The following is a 21,457-nucleotide window of genomic DNA, read 5'->3' on the forward strand; positions in this document are numbered from 1 at the left end:
TTTATCTAGATTTGATTATTCCAATGTTTCGTGCGGTTAATATCTGACACAATTATCTGTGTGATAAATAAACTCAATGTTTTATTATTTATACAACAGTAATTTAATTCCATTCAATTTTAATCCTTATAATTTATATTTAATTAACGAATAAAAAAAACAGTAGCGCTACAGCCTCTTTAATCTTGGAGTCAGATTTCTAAATCTGTTCCATGATCATTTTTAAATCTAATAGGCAAGTAGGTGATCAGCCTCCAGTGCCTGACACACGGCGTTGACTTTTTGATTCTAAGACATGTCGCTTTCCTCACGATGTTTTCCTTCACCGTCCGAGCAAATGTTAAATGCGCACATAGAAAGAAAGTCCATTGGTGCACAACCGGGGATTGAACCTACAACCTCAGGTATGAGAGTCACACGCTGACGCCACTAGGCCAACACTGCACTGCAATTAATTAATAAAGCGAACATATAATTATCACGTGTTCTAAAAATACGTTACAAACTTCCGAAATTTGGGTTAATATTTTCATATTTATGGGTCTTGCAGTTTTGTTCTGAATAGGAAATGTGTACACAGTACATTGGGTTGGCGGCCATTTTTATATTTTTATTGTGGAGTTGGGTTATTGTCTAAAAAATAGTTGTCCCATTTTCCCTTTGTTTCGGAAAATCCTATCTGTACAATGGATCTAGGCTTGTATTATTTTAAAATGGAATATTTTTAGTTACAATTCGTTATGCGATTCGGTTTCGTAAAATTGAATTACGCTAATTTTTATTCGGCTGCACTCCTCTAGAAAGGAGTTATCGCGTGTGCATTTTAAAGATTTGTTTTGAACTAATCAGCTGGTTGTTCGTCAATTGCTCAATTGCTATATATTTGTAAATAAAAGTTATGAAATTAATTAAATTCGATAAACGTTTGAAGTTTGAAGGTAAAATTATTAAAAAATATAATTTTACCAATACCATGTAAATAACTCAGTACAAATACCGAATTTGTAAAATGTTCGTTAGTAGCAAAACTAGGATTCCAAACGGATATACATAAATCCGGAAATTACAATATGGTTATATTTTTCTATTGCATTTGTAATACTTACGGACCTACTGAGTCGTCAATTGAATTAAATACAATACATTACTTTGTGTAATTATTATATAGAATAGTTTAAAATAATTAAAATTACGCAGAGATTTAACACGGCTTACCGCCATGATTTGTAATCTCGGTACACGTTCAAACGTATCAATTTAAAATCAATTATCAATGTTGTTGTCTCAATTTGAACTTTTACAATTTATAGTGCAACTATCAACTATTATTTTTCATTGTACGTAAAATTGGAAGGTAAGCTATGTATTAGATATACTTTTATGAAAATTATTTGGGCAGATATTACTCAGGATCCATTCTTAATTCAATTAAATATCCAAGGAACGATGTAACTCAATTAGGAAATTTAATTACAAAATTAATTTACGGAAGTGGTACGGTACGGTATTTTTTATTGAATTATATTACAACTGTATAATTATGAATTATATAATTATATATATTTAACTTATATAAATATTTATTAAATGGTTTAAACAGCCATACTTCGATAGCAAAGACATGATAAGCTTCTAATGTTACACAAACTTAAACACAAACGCTTGAAAATATACTGTTTTATCCTACCAAATTAACCCCTACTAGAAAATTAACGATCGCAATTAAAAGACGATCTTAGCATTCGATTCAATAAAGAAGGCTCATTAAAGTGATACCGAACATAAGCTTTATCCAGCCATCGGGAGCCTAAAATTTATCCACGTCGATACCAAAATGGGGACCATTAATATAGGAGGTCGTTAAGCCGAGTGGATAGTTTTTCAACGACACAGATTTTCAGAAACAAAAACGTAAAACCTTGTTAGAGATTTTTTACATGACAGCTGGAGGTCCGTGTTTTTGCGATGTACCGGCTGCTTGGATATTTCCGTGTCGAGTTTTCTGCGATTTTAGAGAAATGCCCGTGACTGACGAATAGGAAGCGATTATCCGTTGAATTGTTATTTCATATATGTATGTATTTTGTAGTTTTGTGAATCGTCATTTTGTAACGTGTTTTTTGACGCAGAAGTGATAGTTTTTTTATATAACTGCCAAGTGTAGGTGAGCAAGATTGTTTAGTCTAACTATAATTTATTTAAAAGACATTAGTGGAAGGATAATGGTTTTGCAAAATGCTGAAAACGACAAACATTCAATTAATATTTGTAAACCACAATATAAGCAATTACATATTCCAATAAGTATTCATTAAAGAAGCAGTGTTGGCTTAGTGACTTTAGCGTGAGCTTGGAGGTTTGATCCCCGGCTGTGCACCAATGGACTTTCTTTTTATGTGCGCATTTAACATTCGCTCGAACGCTGAAGGAAAACATCGTGAGGAAACCGACATGTCTTACACCCAAAAAATCGACGGCGTGTGTCAGGCACTGGAGGCTGATCACCTACTTGCCTATTAGATTGAAAAATGATCATAAAACAGATTCTGAAATCTGAGGCCCAGACCTAAAGAGATTCTTCATCTTAATTTATTTCAGATTAATTAAAAAAATAGAGAATATTTTTTATTAAATTGTTTAACCATACCATAATAAAATATAATTTAAATACTAACAATCGTGTAATAATAAAATCCATAAACTACTCGTATTATTCTACACATCACGCACTGAATCGATTTTGATTCAATTATTATGCCCAATACCAGAAACGATAAGAACAGTATAAATATATATGCATGAAAAAATATATTAATATAAATTATACGTAGTCCTTCAACTATGAAATTATTTGTTTCTGATTACCATATTAAGAAACCACAACGTTGTCGCGTAGTTTTTTCAAAACTTATAGCAGATATTAAACATTTAAATTATTCATACAACATTAACAAACTGTAAATTCGTTTTCTAGGATTCTCAGTTTATTTTAACTCGGCGCGCTTCTTAAAGTATTTTTAAAAGTAGAAATTTTCTTCATCACTACACAAAAGTTTCATAAAATGCGCTGTTTATTCCATTCATTTAGTTTAGGTTTTTAATAAGTTGTTAAAATATAGAGCTTGTATTTTACTAAGCTTTTAGCATTTATTGAATTCATGCTGTTTTTTTTTTATAGAATAGGGGACAAACGGGCAGAAGGCTCACCTGATGTTAAGTGATACCGCCGCCCATGGACACTCTCAATGCCAGAGGGCACGCGAGTGCCTTGCCGGCCTTTTAATAATTGTAATTGTCATTATATGTGTCATAATATCATTATCATTTTAAGGGTTTTTTCAAGTAACCTTAGAGCACAGCAAAACCAGGCGAACTGGAAATAATATTAGCTATATATGAATATAAATATAAGTGATATTTAAGATAATTGCTACTTGGTCGATAATATTAAGATGGCAGACTCTTTAATAGTCTTATAAGATTTTATCTTATTAATTTTGTTTTATAAAGCAAGAGGTCAACGAACTTTTTTTTAACGAACGAAATGATTATTATTGAAACCTTATATGCATTATTGAGTAGGTATAATTAATGTTTGCGTTGTTTAAACAATCCCTAACTAAACACTTGAACATATCAACGGATTGTATACAAATAAAAATCTTGCTATAAGAAGCATATTGATTCTCCATTCAAACAATGTTTTTCCGTTAAATCTTTCTAAGAAAATCTCAGGAGAATGTGGTTTTTCAAAGGAAAATGATAATATTATCACGTTTTATTCTTCACATGCATTCCGAACCGTTTCGGTCAGGTCTTTAGGAGCCATTGAAATAGCATACCATTTATTTTTATAACATCGTCCACGTTTATGGAAAAGTAATCCATATTTACTTATTTCATTTCAAAGCAATCTCGTACGATTGCACGGACGCAATTAGGCCTAAAATTGTTTCCCTTTCATGTCCTTAAATAGGAAATAGGAGGACACAATTCGGATATTGGCTTTCTGCCAAAGTAGGATTCGTTACTATACTTTTATTTCAAAGAAATTTGCGTCTATTTAACTTACTATTTTTACAAAAACGGTTTTGTAAAAATTTCTCTATAAGATATTAGTATTAATCTTAGTTTTCTTATACTTATATCTTTATGGTGACATCGTTAGTGGATGTAATTACTCAAAAACCCATTGGTGCTACATGCCTTAGATTTCTGTTTCTGTTCCGCCTTTATTTGTTTTTTTCTTAAGAAACAAGTATGTGAAACACACCATCAATTTTTTTGGGCCAAAATCATGCCGGTATCTTGACGATATTTGTCTTTACCGTACAAGGTTTCCAAACAATAAGAAAGGTGCTCGGGGTTCGTATATACCACCTCAGAGATGACAGTCGCATCCTCAATTCACTAACTAGTAACTAGACCAATACTAATTAATTTAGCTGTTCACATAATAAAAGAAGCAGAGTTTCACTGAATCTCACATTAATTCAGATCTGAAATATGACATAGATTATCCTTAATTAATTTATGAATATACAGTATAATGTACCCTTTCATTTTAGTTTCTACACAAGAGTGTCTTTGAAGTCTAAGAACCGCAACTTCCATTATGCTATTGAAAGGCTGTCTGATCAAGCTCTGATTTAATTTTATCTAAAGAACCATTGTATTGTGTGTGTTGACAGCTTAATGCACTATGTAGGCATTGAATAGTCTAGACGTACATTAACAACCGATACAATGCAATGTTATTTTTAAACTTGAAAGCTTTGGCAGGATAAATAACCTTTGTTTTTTAAATACCTTTTTTTATGATTGGACAATTTACACCAATTGACCTTGTCCCATGCTAAGCTGGTGAAGCTTGTGTTATAGGTACTAGGCAACGGATATACATACATATTATAGATAGATAGACATATAAATACTTATTTAAACACCCAAGACCTAAGCACAACGCCAAATGCTCATCACATGGATGTTTGTCTCAGCCGGGGATCGAACCCGGGACCCATGGATTCGCACTAACCACTAGACCAATGAGCCGTCGAACCTACGATGTTTAAAAAAACGAAGCAGGCGGAAAACATCGTGATATCATCATTCCTTACACCTTAGACTAAGTGAGTAATTACACTCATTATTATCATTAAATGGTAGATAATAATCAGAATAATCAACTGATATACGTATGTTTTATTTGCAACTCCCTGATATAAAGCACTCTCTCTAAACGTAAATTCACAGTACAAATACCTGGTTATTATCTTCTTATCACGACACACAAAGCCTCTTCCAAGTAATTTAATTGGTATTGGGATACATAATACACCTGGATTGTTGCTACGTACTGGGGATTCACTGTCGCGAGACAAATTAGACGATATTATTGCGTTCACAGGAGTCTAGACTCTCTTTCTCTAGAGAAAGGGGGTAGAAGAGAAGTGCGGTCCGGCGGTAAGGGCGGCTTAGAGCGCCTGGCACGCAGCGCGCTAATGAAGTGAAGTCTGGTTAATTCAAAGATCTCAGCTTTCGGCATTACAAAGGGCTTGCCTTTGTTATGCCGAAAGCGACGGTTACGACATTGTTTCTATTATATTAAAAAAAAGGAACACCTTTTGCGGAAGAAATATTCTTTATCGATTCTATACCTATAGTCACAATTTACATAACGATAACATAATCTATACCGAGATTTATCAACCGATTAAAACTTTAATTTATTACCAGGCTAAAAACCGCGATAGAAACTGTGTACCACAATGCTTTGAGGTATTATTATTATATTGGTATCTGTGAATCGCTGATATATTATTATTCTTTGTCTATTATAATTTTGCATGCGTTATTATTATATATTATTTTGTATGCTACATTTAATGTCCAAAAATGACCAACATTCTAAAACTTATGGCCTGGAACGCAAATGACTTTCTTAAACACCAACAAAAGCTAAGAGTAGTGTAGAGAATATAAGTGCAAGTGCGGTATCTCAGACACACGAACACGGTGTCTAATCATAATAGAACACTAAGACTGTTGATGAACATTACCTTAGTTTAAGCTATTATTAGTATTGTAGAAAATTAAGTAAACAGAATATAAGTTATTAGCCATAATTATTGTATAGGATTGTAATTCATGTAAAGTCGCACTCCTTTTTGTGAACTTTATAATTATTAAAAAAAAATTGTATTCAATATAGGATACCTACTATTTCTATGTTTTAAAGAAGGTAAAGGTAATATGTAAAATACTAAAATGATAATAGTAAAATAATATAAATTCTGATTGCCTGCGTGTCTTCAACGTTTATGTTTCAACTTTTATTAACAAGCTTTGTCTAAATAAAAACTTTATCCAAACAATAGCTGTGGCAGTAAAAACTTATCGTTATTAACAAAATGACTCCAACTGGAGTTAATATTTACGGGTTAATTTTTAGACAAACGTTAATACTTTTATTTTACAAACAATAAAACAGCGCTATAGCCCTTTGTGGGTTTTAGTCTAGATTTAAAGACATCTATTCTCATAACAGACAATAGTCACTTACATAAGAACTTATATAGTATATAAGTATATATATAATATACAATTTATCACGTCGTGGGCCATTAAAGAGCTTCAAGGATGAATTAGCGAAGTAGAACTTGTCTTGCTAGTCTTAGGTTGCGTTTTTTATAAATCAGATAATCTTATGTTCCTTGCCAGGTGAGTATCTGTTAGCTCTTTTAATTTAATGCACAACAAAAAAGTATTGGCTGGGTTTTTATCGTCAACCTTAGGGTTAATAGTACGAGAAAAAAAAGCAGATTATTAGAGGTGCAGCAACAAAAGTTTTAGCACTTTCAAACAAGCATATCTCTTGCTTAGCATATATCTTTTAAAACAACAATAGGTTTTAGATTAGATTAGGTATTATTTATCATTAACTAAGTGTGTTTGAAGATAACACTGACAATTAAAATAAAAAAATCAATAGCGCTACCACCTTTTTAGGTCTCGGCCTCAGATTTCTGTATGTGTTTTATGATCATTTGGTAATCTAATACCTAGGCAAGTCGATTATCAGCCTTCTGTGCCTGACGCACGCCGTCGACTTTTTGATTCTAAGGCATGCCGGTTTCCTCACGATGTTTTCCTTCACCGTTCGAGCGAATGTTAAATGCGCACATAGGAAGAAAGTACATTGGTGCACAGCCGGGGATCGAACCTACGACCTCAGGGATGAGAGTCGCACGCTGAAGCCACTACGCCAACACTGCTATTTGACAAAAAATTCGCTTTCAATTAAAATACATATTATACGTTGATTTACCAACCTCAGTCACTAAACCGCATTTATATTGGGAAGCCAATAATGCAAATATGAAGAAAATGTATTTAAAATTCACTATGCCTAATCGATCATAGACCAAACGAACGTTTTAGTTTGGAAGTCACAAAAGATTGGTGACCTACTTATTTGTATAAAATGACGTCGAAATGTGTCTGCCCTATATGCCATTGAGAGTTACTTACCTTCTTATATAGTTTTTGTAATATTCAAGTGTATATAAAAGAAAAAACACGGCAAGAAATTAAAACAACAAGCTCAATTTTTGGTTTAATTTAGCTTGTAGTTTTAATTTTCTAAATATGTTAATATGTGCATTACAAAGCAAAAAATTTTGCCGTTTTGTGCCGATTTTTACACGTATTTTTTTAATCAGCATGTCATGTTGCTCTTATGGTCAAATACATTAACCTAATTAAAAATACGAATAATACACAAAATAAACTATTGTTGTATAAATGAAGAATAATATTCACGAAATATTGTCTCCCATTTCTCCTGCGTTGATTTCTTCAAGCAGTGAGCGTTTCTGTTTATTAATTCTACGCCTACATTACTCAAAACAATAGACGTTCTTTATTTGACAAGAAATCTTCATTCGGGACAATGTTTCCATCAGCTTTGAAGTTATTGTGTGAGAACTGGATGTTTTTAATTGTTCTAGTTAAAATGAATAGTTATTAGAACAGCTTTTATATACACTTTCTTTTAAAAATGATTGAATTACGATAATGTTTTAAATCCTCCGAGACTCAGATATTTGGGTTATGCAGTGTTAGAAAATAGCAGCGCGGGTGGATGAGGTTTTATTATTTTTATAGGTATATGGGCAAACTAGTGTACGCCGAAAATGGGCAGTCATCGCAGTTCATGGACACCCATTTTAGTGGTTGCGTTTCCGGCCTATAGATCGTTCTTATATATAAAAAAAGGGTTCGTGTACTTATGTACGCGCGTAAGAAGTTATACTTCTTTGGCATTATTAAAAATAGTTTTTGATTACATGCAAATAATTAATTACAATTAAATAATCAAAGACTGGAAAAGGAGTCATTATAGTCAATAAAGTTCACATTAAGTGTAACATAAATTCTATTATTATTCGAATGTTGTTTTTAAATTATGTCCAATGCCGTAGCATCTTCCGTGGGCAACTTCATTCTGTTAATTTTGTGTCACAGTGCGCGCGCATAGTAAAATTTCACTCTCATAAATTTTTCATAACGCGCCTAAAGAAGTATAACTTTAAAAAAAAAAAATATTCGCTACCCCAACCAAAACCGGTAGGACACGTAACTTTTACATATATTAAGTTTCTTCTTAAATATTTAGGTGCTCCATTCGTACGAGAACCAGGCTTCTTGCTCCATAAAATACAGTTTAAAAAATGCTATATATGTTAGTAGGGAATGTCGTACTTGCATAGACGTTAGTTGTGTGTTGTAATTACAGTATTCAGATAATTTCAAATGAAAAAAGTCTTTCAGAGTTGCCAAGTGGGCCCGCGGCATCACGCCCTTTCATAGTGAAACGGGTCAAGAAACAGGCTAGGGTTGGCACTATTCAATTATGCCAAATTATAGTTACTCATAATTCTTATTCTTATATTTTATATAGCAAACATTTTTTAACTACTACGAACAACATATCAAAGTTTCCAGTTTTCATGATTAGAATCAATTTGGCAACACCAAAACCTTTGTAAATGGGCATAGTTTAAAACATATTTAGATATAAAATGTATGTTATTAATTATTTTATTTATTACAAACAAAAACACACACACATAAACACACAATATAACAATAATCAAAGAGAAAAAATTAAATATTAAGATATTATGAGAGAGATATATATTTTTTTTTCCTTTTCCCATTCGGTTCGTTTCAAGTATGTAATGCGTGTGTGCTGTGGCTGTAATTAGCCCTGCATGTTCCACAGCGCTGGTCATTCTGCTAGAGACCACATAAGCTAGTTATGTGTTGATTATGTATATTATATAAAGCCTCTTTAACGATAAACAATTATTTGTATATATTCATAGTCATATAATGCAGAGCATAAAGTAAGTAAGCATCTGGTGGTTCATACTAGAAAAATTAATGCATAAATTAGTAATATTTGATAGTGACAAAATGTTGACAACCCTGCACCTACTCACATTACTCTGGCCTCATTTAAGACAGACTAAGCGGTTTTAACGGAAGAAATTTTTATAATCTCAGCCATTTCTGTTTTTGTAGCGAATGACAAGTAGCCATCGTTAGCTCAAATTGACCTTGGACCTTGGATTACTTAAACGGTGTGATGAAAACAATAAAGGTTTTTAAGCAGCAGCAATTTATATAGTCATTTAACGTAATAAACCTTTTCTTAATTCTGTTGAATACATTCACTATTCTGTCAAGTGATCCTAGTTCTTAACAACAATTTTTGCATGGCATCAGTAGGGAAACGTAATTAATAATACACCACCATTCACACAACCCTTAATGAAAAACACATTTTTATTCTAATTATATATCCCTTATTTATTCCTAAGCTTCAAAATCAGCAGAATTTTTCAGATTCGGTCTGTAAAAACCAAATCAGGAGTTTAGCGACTCTCATTCGAATTCTTCGCGAATATAACAGAATAGACACAGCTATCCAGAGCTTGATATAATTGGTACAGACTAGAGATTAATTAAATTTAAAAAAATTGTTAAGTGTCTATCTGATACCTAATGCACATTGTTAAGCAAAAAATTACTAGTAAAATATAAAATTGGAAGTGAAGGGAATATTTTTATTATTTGTAACATTTATTTTCACCATAATTGTCATGTATTTTATTTTAGATAGATTGCTAGATGTAGTGAATTTTAATAAATAAATAAATTATATATGTTTAGTAATTCGGGTAATTAAAAATGATTAATTGTCACGTACTTAATATAAAAATGAAAAATCGTTAACGCCTAAACTGATAATTGGCACAAACAGCTGGTCTGATGTTAAGCCCATAGACATCCACAATGCTAGAAGACTCGCAAGACTCGCAAGAGTATTGCCGTCTTTTAAGGAATTAGTACGCTTTTAAATGTAAGAATTGGTTCGATAGGCTGGTTCTACATACTTACAGCAAAAAGTGCCTAATAAATTCTTAGTTGTGGAATGATATACATGTGTTACGAATGGAATTTCGTATTAGATAAATGAAACTCAGTATTATTCATAATTATGAGCACGGCAGTTTTCAATACTCATAAAAAACTACAACATAGAGATAATCTGTAAAGTTACTAAGAGATCTAGGCTAAACGATTTCTGTAATTCAATTCCCTTTCAAATGATTGATGATAAATATCAATTTGATATCAAGAAAGCTTTTGCTGAGTTGTTTTAATTCACTAATGGGTACTATCGTAAGTTAAATGAAGATAAATATGTTTTTCCTAAGCTCTCTATAGAAATGTGATTAGGTTTATACTTTACTATGCAGGCTTTGTTATTTTCTCCCAAATCTGTAAATTATTTTCGTCATCATATAAGTCTAGTTAACATAGTTATACATTTTACATGTATTTAAAGAAATTAAATATTTACTTTTGTTTGTTCTATGAAATGTTTGTGCTGTATTCAATTGTTTTTGCGATCTTATTAACAATTGAAATCTTTGGACATTTAGTCAGTTTTATAAGTTTACTAGCTGACTCGGCAAACGTTGTTTTGCTATGTAGTATATTATTTCTAGGAAACATTTTTTTCAGTACAATAAAAATTACTATCTACTATAATAAAAAATAGGGGTTGATCGTAGAGGGTTGAAAATTTAGGGTTGTATGTATCATAAGAAAACAAAAATTTTGTCTAAAAAATAAAAATAAAATAGGACCTAGGTGGATGAAAAAAAGATGTTGTCCGATTCTCAGACATACCCAATATGCACACAAAATTTCGTGAGAATCGGTCAAGCCGTTTCGGAGGAGTTTAACTACAAACACCGCGACACGAGAATTTTATATAACCTTATAAAACTGTAAGATATAAGCGATGTGTGATTTTAATTACATATTGCCAAGTTTTAAATTTCTAAATTAATTATGTAAAAACGTGTACTTAAAATCAAAGTATAGTAGTGGTCTGTATTTCGCTTTGCTATTTCAAAAATTCTGTAAACTCCAGTTTGATTGGCTTCGTAGTTTAATTAAATACGAATGAAATTTAAGTGAATAAATTGTTAATTAAGAATAATATTGGCTTTACAAAAGTCCGACATATTTTATTTTAGTAAATCGTTTGCAATCGTTTGGGTGTTCTCATTGTTGTCAATTGTATGGTTTTAATAGTTTTTAAATGGCAATTAAAGCTTTGTTTAAAAAGCTAAAGAAAGAGCAGTATTTAAGAATGTCATTATAACTGTGCAGAAATTACTATTTGGTCAGTTATTAGCAGAACACAAGACTTTACAAGATTAAATTCTTATTAAATTTTATACACAATAATACTAGGAACACCGTTGATTTTATCGGCGTCAAAAATAAAACTTATTTATTTTCTTTCCAATACCCATTAAATAAAATATTTTTACAACAATCTTCGTTGCATCGTTTTTTTATAATTAAATACAAAAAAATATTTTGTAAGTCTAAAATTAATTCATCTGCATTGCTCGAACAAAGTACGCTCGCCTACGCGAAACTTTGCTACGAAAGTTTACTGCAATAGCCTCATCACTTTGATGGCAATTAGTGAAACGGAAATAAAGCCCATATTGTATCGAGAATTACTCTTGTTCACCCGATACGGTACTTTTGCAAGCTTCACCTGTCTCGCAGAATAAATGGGTAATTGAATGGCGGTCGCCGATGCCTGATAGATGGCTATTATTCGTGAAATTCGCTGGTTAATTCCACTTTAGGTTGGAATTTATATGAAATGTTATTTTTGTACACATCTGTTCTTTCTATAGAAGAATATATAACGTTAATTACCCTTTAATTATTAATAGCAGTAAACTTCTGTCCAACGTGATTTTGATTAAAATAACGTTTATTGACCTTTAATTATTAATAGCAGTAAATTTCTGTTAAAATATATATTTATATCGTTTTGGTAAATTTTAAAATTCTAAAAAAACTCCAATAAGGGTTATTGAAATGAATAAGACTAAACTTTTAATAAATCATCATTGTGTTGAGAAATTACACACATACTATCGGAACGGTACACAAACATGTATCATACATATCTATGTATTATACATGTTTGTGTACCGTTCAGAATATGATTCCATGGCACCTCACGTGTCAGCATCAAAGGCTGGTCAATATTCAAAGGGTTATCTAAACAGTTTTGGAGTATGTTGTCAAAATCAGCATCAACAAATAGGCTTTGAACTAACTAGGTCTCCTCAACTAGGCTTGGGGATATATTGATTTTCTTCGCTCCATTTCGAGTGCACATTGATAAAGGGTGCATATACGTGAGTTGTAACGCAAGAAGAGCTTTCGTTAATACATTAAAAAGTTCATTTCATTAAAAAATTGTTATGGCGTTAGAGCTCAGAAAAATTTTCAACTAAATCATCTATTCGTATAATATACCGACTAGTAAATTCATTTATATATTAATATTTTGCTAAAAAAAGTAAATTAAAAATTAAATAAATTCTCATGTATACTTCTTCTATGTGATAATTGATTGCAATATGTACATAAACGTAATTTTCTCAAAAACTAACCAATGTATTTTAGAACATATCTACACCAGAAGATAGAGCATTATATAAGGAACGTTTGTATGTATACTTTTTATATTTGTAACGATAATTGACTGAAATATGTACATAAACTGGTGTTTATCGAAAGGAAACTCTAATAGTATAGTCTACCTATCATTCAAATAATTATTTGTATTATTTGAATAGGTAGATTAAATTAATTATACCCAGAAAACTACCCAAAACCAATTAGAATAAAACATCAAAGCGTTATAAAATAAACAATACAAATAATTTAAACGAGGCGTAGGTTGTGACCTCCAAGGTCTTGAAGATAAAACAATTTACGCAGATGCTTAGAATCGTATTTTTTACGCCGCCGGAGCGAATAAACCCAGGCGAATTCGAGTTAATTACAAAGTTATATCGTTCTGTGTACTAATTACAGTTGAGAATTTAATTGCGACATTGCAAGGCAGTTTAGTGAGAAATTTCGAGACTGATCGCACACTTTGCAGCGCGATTATCATTAAAGTTTTGAGACTATGTTTTAGTTAATCTTAACTGTCTAGAGCATGTGCTTCTACACCATCTTAGCCGTTGTACTTACGTACAAGTACGAACTTAAATATTGACTATTACTAACATTGATAAAGATCAATATTAATTACTTAAAATGTCATGTGGAACATGGTGTAATGGTTGCAGCTCCTTACAAACGTTGTGTAAAAAAAAAACATGGCGATTAAAAAGAGTGGCGGAGAGTTTATTGCCAGTTCTTCTCTTCCGTTCTACGCCCTTGTAAATATAAAATAGTAAATGTAAAATTAGAATCATTAATATTTATTTCTTTAATGACGAATCACAAGTGTACATTGTGTTACCTACGTGAATAAATGATTTTTGAATTTGAATTTGAATTTGACTAATAAAATGACACTAAACGAAGTCCCCGGCCCAATAAGTATAATAGGTCCGAGGTCAGTTCAGAGCTCGCAGTTGCTGTTACCAAATTCATACTCACACACACCCTCATACACTAAATTCTATCCTTTAAACAAACGTATATGAGAACTCTAAAGTTGTCTAGTCTAGTCTTTTTCGTATTCGTAATCCAGTTGAGAGGGAAATAAATCTTTGACTAATGCATTTTAACCCTTAAACTATCAATAGAGCACAGAGATATATTTTACTTATATTTTTTCAGTAAGTTAAAGTATAGTTTTTTTAAACTATATTGATTTTCCACTTTTTAATCCTAGCAGCAATACGTGTTGTCTCAATTTAATCGCATTGCTTTGTGGACTTAAAAAAATTTCATTGTTTTTTCGAGATAAACCTATGAAATTATTATATTGTCGCTGATTCTTTATAAGTGTACAAAGTTTGATTTAAATCTGTCCGTTTAAAGTGGCTCAAAATCGAGTCCGAAGGAGTCGGTTACATACATACATACAGGTGAAGCTAATATAAAGCGTGTAAAATATAATATTCAACATTTGATGTTTTCGTGAACTAAGCATACAACAAAATACGAGTTAGTATCTTGTTGTATGTAATAGACAAATGATATTTCTTTAAAAATAAAAGCTTTAAGCAATATCTCTGACATACCTTTCCTTGATACAGTTACAAGCTCTGAATTATTTATCGTAAAACAAAAGATATCAAACATGTACCGAATGAGGCTTCATAAAAAAGGAATTGCTCATTGTCTATTCTGTCTTGTAAATCAATATCGTATACAGAAAATAAAAGCTGTATCATGCCAATTTAAGAATGAACGTAAATATACTTTCATTTAATAGCGCTTAATAAAATACATCGATCTCTCACGATCAATTAAATTGATAGAACAACGTAGTAAATTCAAATCATTTATTCATACGTTATAGGTAAGACTATGTACACATGAACGTCAAAAAAATATATATGAAATGATTCTAATTTTACATTTACTGCCAGTTCTCAAATCAAGGGCGTAGAACGGAAGAGAAGAACTGGCAATTAACTCTCCGCCACTCTATTTAATCGCCAAGTTTTTTCTTTTACAAAACGTTTGTAAGGAGCTGCAACCATTACACCATGTTCCACGTGACATCTTAAGTAATTAATAATGATAAAAAAATTAAAAACAGTTAAAAAATTAAAGATTTCTCCTCTAGCAGAAGGAGGCATAGTGAAATAGGAGCACGCACTTACATTCTCGTGGGAACAACTCCAAATCGATAGTCGAAATAACTAACATCACCGCATATACGAATTCAAGTTTGACCAGTAACCACAAGTAGCACCCGTTCCCGAGTATGACGCATGGCCAGCCATCGGCCCCCTCGCTAAATTATAGGGAGAGAGACAACCCGACGCATGGACGCCGCCAATAGACCAGATAAATACTCTTTTTAGTATTTAAGAAAACTATTCAATATTACAGAAATATTTGGAGGTGTCATCGTCGAAAGACATCTATGTAATTTGACGCGGTGAATATCTTTAACTATAAGCATTCTGTATCATCATATTATGTATATATCATGTATAATGGTATGAAACATAAAATTATTCCTATATATCATAACACCGACGGCTGAAATTCATTAACATATAAATAATTTTCAACTTTAACATTGTTAATTTGCGTCGTAATAATCTTATACACTTGCAAAAATTTAAATTTGAAACAGACACCGGAAGCATTGTGGAATTGAATTACTGGGTTGTAGCATAGTCGTGAATAACTTAGTAAGAATGAAAAATTAAATACAACGCGATCATTAAAATACAACGAATGAAAGCAACCGAAACGAGTTACAAAAAAGAAACGTATATTTTCATAATAAATTTATATTAACGAGCGTGTAAGCCCGTGAGCCTTTCCGGCTTAAAGAACCTTTAAAATTCACGGTAGAACGTATTTATGTAAAAATGTATTGTAATGGCATTGTATTATATCACTATACTCATTTTTCACTCAGTGACTATATTACGAAAAATGTGCTGCGTGTTCCAAATATTGTGTAACATTTATCAATTCAATAAACCGCGCATAAATAAAAGTTGTCAAGACTAGAATATTGAATACACAATATCTCATGTAGTAGATAAATATTAAGGAAATCTATCAATTTGTTTGTTTGACATTATATAATTTTACGATGATTCAAATAATAAGGTAATATTAACGTTCAGACGTAATAAACAATCATAATAGTAACTTGGATATTATAAGTCGTAAACTATTATTTCGCTAGAGAATAATTGAAAGTTATTTAGATTTACTCAACAAGGATTTATGTCAAACTCACTAAACCCTATCGGCTAACCGATCTCTGTTTATTGTTGCAGGTTTCACAAAGTGTCAGATTAACGTGAACACCCCAATCAATCAAAATGCCCGAGTGACAAATGAACACATCCCCCAAAGACGCGTAAACCGAAATGGGTCTCCAAAGGTGATATCTACAGAAAATGGCTTCACAGAGACTGCCATTACACCTCTGCAATTCAATTAAACAGTATTTGCAAAAAATAAAAGCGAAAACAAACTTTAGCAGTTTAAAGTTAGAGTTGAAATTAGATTGGCAAGGGAGGATAATATTAGTGTTATTGATAGTGCTACTGTTCAGTGTGACGTCGAGTGGTAATAGTTTTGGTAGGAATTCTATGCTGAGGACAAGAATAATTGGGACCCGGTACGGTAAATTACAGGGTGTGATATTACCTATGGATCAGCATAAGTACTTGAAGCCAGTAGAAGCTTATTTGGGAGTACCATACGCAACACCACCAACTGGATCAAATAGGTAATCAAACATACCTACAACTCTATTTTCACTAGTCTTTTTGTATGGTGTTAGATAATAAGATAGTTTTATTTCCTTATAGTTTTACTTCCTTCCGGAATTCAAAGAAACAACTGTTGGCTTAAAAGTTCTTAAAGGGTTACGATATATAATTTATTGATAAACCAATTATAATAATAATGATAGCCTTTAGTTCCGATACATTTACATTTAAACACGTTTCTATTTCAATTATCTTTAAGTGTATCTGTGTGCCCTTATTTGGCACAGGCCTTCTCTGCTATTCCTGTCTGCAATGTGCCACTCTCTGCCATGTACCACCTGCTGTTTTTCCTTAAATTGGTCTATCCACCTTCTAAGTTGTCCCCCTCTCTTTCGTTTGCTGTACCTTCGGCAACAGTTTAGTACTTTTGTGCTCCACTTTTCAGTTCTTCTTGCCAAATTCGCCGCCCATTTACACTTAGATTATTTATTTTTTGTTACATCTGTTACCGTAGTTATTTTTCTATTCTTTTCTTCCCTATCATACATCGTATGTATCATGCATCGATTCGTAGCTGAATACTCGTACCTCGGTCAGACAATATCTATGGCCGATGCAACAATAAAATAAATCGACAAATAGCAAAAGGCTGGAAGAGCTTTTGGGCTCTTAAAAAGGCATGAAAAATAAGAAAACGAGCATGGTAATTAATAGAAATCTCCTCAATACTTGTATACTACCTGTAATAACATATGGATCTCAAACTTGGGTGCCTACTAAAGCGCAGCATACAAAGCTACAGATATGTCAATGATCGATGGAACGATGTATGATAGGGAAGAAAAAAATAGACTAATTATAACATTTACCTATTAAGAGCTTTATTTCACTCTTAATGTTTTACTTCCAGTTATCATTGAAGATTTTTAAATAAAATACAATAACTTGTGTTATTATAGTCACGGTAAACTAGAATGTTAATAAAATTGCATATTAAAACATGATAATAAAATCCTTTATTAAAACGCAGCATAAAGTCATTTACGTAAGATCCATAATAAAGTCAAACGAGAGAGATTCATTATAAGGTTAACATCTCGTTATTTGAGTTAATGAAATTCCAAACAAAACAATTTAAACTTTAAACAAACAACTGCAGTAGTTTTATTGTTCAAAGACTTGAATTGAGGTTTATGTACAAGCATTTGCTTTATTTATAATTACAAAGATTGAAAGTTGGTCAAAATATTCGATGTAATAAATTTAATAAAAATTATTAGTTTAGACGCGTTTAAGTTTTATATACATTTTGTGTTACTCATACATGAATATTTTTCGCATGATTTTTTTTATTGCTATACTATATAATACACATATATCGGTCCGACTTTAAAACGTAGAGCCTATTTTTAGCATGAAAAATATTTAAAATTGAATCGTTACATTAATAGAATAGCAATATTATTTTTTGTATAAATTTAAGTAAATGTCAAATTAAATTTTACATCTATCTCAGCTGCTTTAATCACGCCATCGGTTTCAAAGCCTGTAAATATTCTGCGACCACTGTTTCAATGTGATAGAGATAGAGAGAAGTTCAGTGACATACACACTCACAGAAGAATTATATATATAAAGATTAAGTAGATATCAAAACTTACATAATATACCTTAATATTTAATCTATTTAATATTTTTATATCGACAGATTCGCTCCAACCCGCGCCCCAGCGCCTTGGGACGATGTGAAAACCGTTGACCAAATGGGGCCAGTGTGTCCCCAACGGTTGCCAGACATTGATAACGAGACACTTGCCTTAGAACGTATGCCTAAGGGCAGGCTCGAGTACTTGAGAAGGTTACTACCGCGACTGAAGAATCAGAGTGAAGATTGTCTGTATATGAATATTTATACGCCGGTTCAAGGTTAGTCAGCCTTGGCTTTACTGTTCTATTCTTATGTGGAACATATCGTCTTTAAAAGTCTTTGCCACATACAGAATGGATGGACTTTATTATATTTTAATGATTGTGCAATTTTAGGTGCAAAATGAACTAAAAAATAGATTTTCAGCCTTCCAGTAATATAACCTACTTTCTTAAATCTAATCTAATAAAATTATCGTGTCACAATGTTCGTTCTCATACTTATCCGAAACGGTTCAACCGATTCTGATGAAATTTTTTATGCAGTAAGTCTGAGGATTGGATAACGTCTATTTTTCATTCCCCTAAATGTTAAGGGTGGTCTCCACCCCTAAATTTATAATTAATTTTTAAACAAACATTTTGTTTTAATTTTTTATGATACAGCATACAAAAATATATACAACCCTTAATTTTCACACCTCTACGATCAACCCCTATTCTTTTAATAAACATAAGCACCTACTATAATTAGTAGATAGTTATTTTTATTGAACTAAAAATAAGTTTACTAAATAATATACATGGCAAAACAACGTTTGCCGGGTCGGCTGGTGTATATACTCGTATATTAATGGGTTGTCTTCTAACACAGTACTTAATACTATTTAATAGCTTGGTAATTTTGGATTATTGTGAATGATATCCAATGATAAATGATAAATGATTTATTTGCTGTAAGTAGGTTTGTACAAACACTTTTTATGTCATTGGGTCTAATAGTAAATAGTTGTATCCATTTTGTGTGTCGACTTAAAAATAGTGAAGAATTGCTTTTTGTAAAGCAGTAAATATGCATTTACAGAATGTAAATAAACTATAAAATTGTGTATATTTGTATAAAGAATTAATAATTAATCGTTTAATCTAGTAATATGATATTCGTGTTATTAAAATATTAAACAGTGCACGATACTTGGACTGCATAATTATTTTTAATTCTACATATAATTATATACAGTAATTATAAACTGCACATAAATTATTTGATTAAAACTTTTAATCACAAATTTCGAGCAAAGGATTTAATAAAATGCTTTATTAATATGAAAAGCTGATTGTTTTGCGATAAGTTATTCACTCTTTTACGTAATTATATGCCATTAAGCGGTCATAAATTATAGAAATGAACAGCCGTTATTTCAGGCAAATATTCGCTTTATTCAAAACTGTGAAATTTCCAACGTTTTCATAGTGCACCTGTTATATTTCTCAAGTTTTATGAAAGAATTGGTACAAGCAGAACTGGTATCGATAACTTGAAAACATTTATAATAATTCGATATTTTTGAATTTCGTACAATAAATTGTTTATTATAAATATCACTTTGGAATTAAATTGTTTACTATAGAGATCCAAAAATTTAATAAAATGTTTCATGAGCCTTATTGACTTAGAGTCCACCTTATTATTATTGTTAGATACATTGAAAATTTTATCATCTAAATATATGAAACAAAGTTACACCACTCAAGATCGGCTGGACCGATGTTATCTCTTTTTTGGTGGATTCTTCTCCGCTCCGAATATCAGAATAAGTGACAAAATATCTGATAAGTTATTGAATAAGAATTAATTAATTAATTAATTTTACAAATGCAAACAGCATGTGGTGCCATCTGTTGACAAAATTACGCATATTAAAGAAACCTACCACTTTCTTCTACGCCGGATAACAAAATAAAACCTTTTGTATATCAGAAAGTGCTTTAACATGCAGTATCGCAATATTGGCGCTAGAGAGAAGAGGCCTAATGTGTAAAACTGCCATTCTTCTTTCGCAATGGCAAGCAATAAAACAATTCTGTATTTGCAAAAAAAGTTGTATTAATGTTATTAATTACCTTAATTAAACCCAAAATTAAGTTTAACTAAAGTTAACACGATATTATTAGACTGTTAGGCGGAACGAAGTTCGCCGGGTCTACTAGTATTTAATATAATTAGATCAGTGTCCTAATTTTTTATATTCGTATATAACCGAGAAAGATTTAAAATAAAGTAGAGTTTATTATAACTAAAAGGCCGGCAACGCACTCGTAAGCATCCTGACGTGATCCAGAGATGGCTATATCACGATATAAGATAAGCAATATTAGCGTTTGACGTCTAAACGTCAAACGCTGTAGTTAGCTCCAGCTTAACGATCGTTTCATCATTTATACGTCAATGCGATAATTTTAGTTCGAAAACTCGAAAAAATATCGAATATTCAAACAATTTGCATAGTCTAAGTATTCAAACGATGCAAGTTTGTGCTTCGATTCAGTTCTAAATACGCCCACGAAGCGCTTCTTAAGTTTTCTATACAGGAACATTTTACTTTTCTACAAGTTATATTCGATTTAGGTACGCAATGTTCGTGCTAAGGGCAGTTACAGACTAGCGTTTTTTACGCGTGTAACGCTGGCCATAGACGGACAGCATGTTGCAGCCGATACCGACTGCTCTAAGCGGTCGCAGCACGGCGATCTGCAGTTTCCATACTAAATTCATATCCGCAATACACGGACCGCTCGAGCAGTTCCTGAGCGGTCGGAGCAGTCGCTCTGCGGTCGAGTTTCGCCGTGCGGTCGACTGCTTAGAGCTGCCGGACCCACCATACACGGACCGCTACAAGCGGTTGCTGCCGACCGCGCGCCACTCCCTCAAATAAATTGAAATCTTAAATATTAAAATGAAACCCGTTTTCCGT

At 31.9% G+C, this 21,457-nt stretch overlaps 1 protein-coding gene across 1 annotated transcript in view; it reads left to right on the plus strand.

Moving 5' to 3' along the window:
• LOC125051408 (neuroligin-4, Y-linked-like) overlaps window positions 1–21,457 on the plus strand; it is a 55,336-nt gene that overhangs the window by 10,134 nt on the left and 23,745 nt on the right. The window contains exons 2-3 of the mRNA XM_047651699.1: window positions 16,395–16,852; window positions 18,544–18,761. Of these exons, the coding sequence (XP_047507655.1) occupies window positions 16,518–16,852; window positions 18,544–18,761 (553 nt within the window). The 5' untranslated portion in view covers window positions 16,395–16,517. The remainder of the gene's footprint in view (window positions 1–16,394; window positions 16,853–18,543; window positions 18,762–21,457) is intronic.

Source organism: Pieris napi, chromosome 7, assembly GCF_905475465.1.
Source record: "Pieris napi chromosome 7, ilPieNapi1.2, whole genome shotgun sequence".
NCBI classification, from domain to species: domain Eukaryota; kingdom Metazoa; phylum Arthropoda; class Insecta; order Lepidoptera; family Pieridae; genus Pieris; species Pieris napi.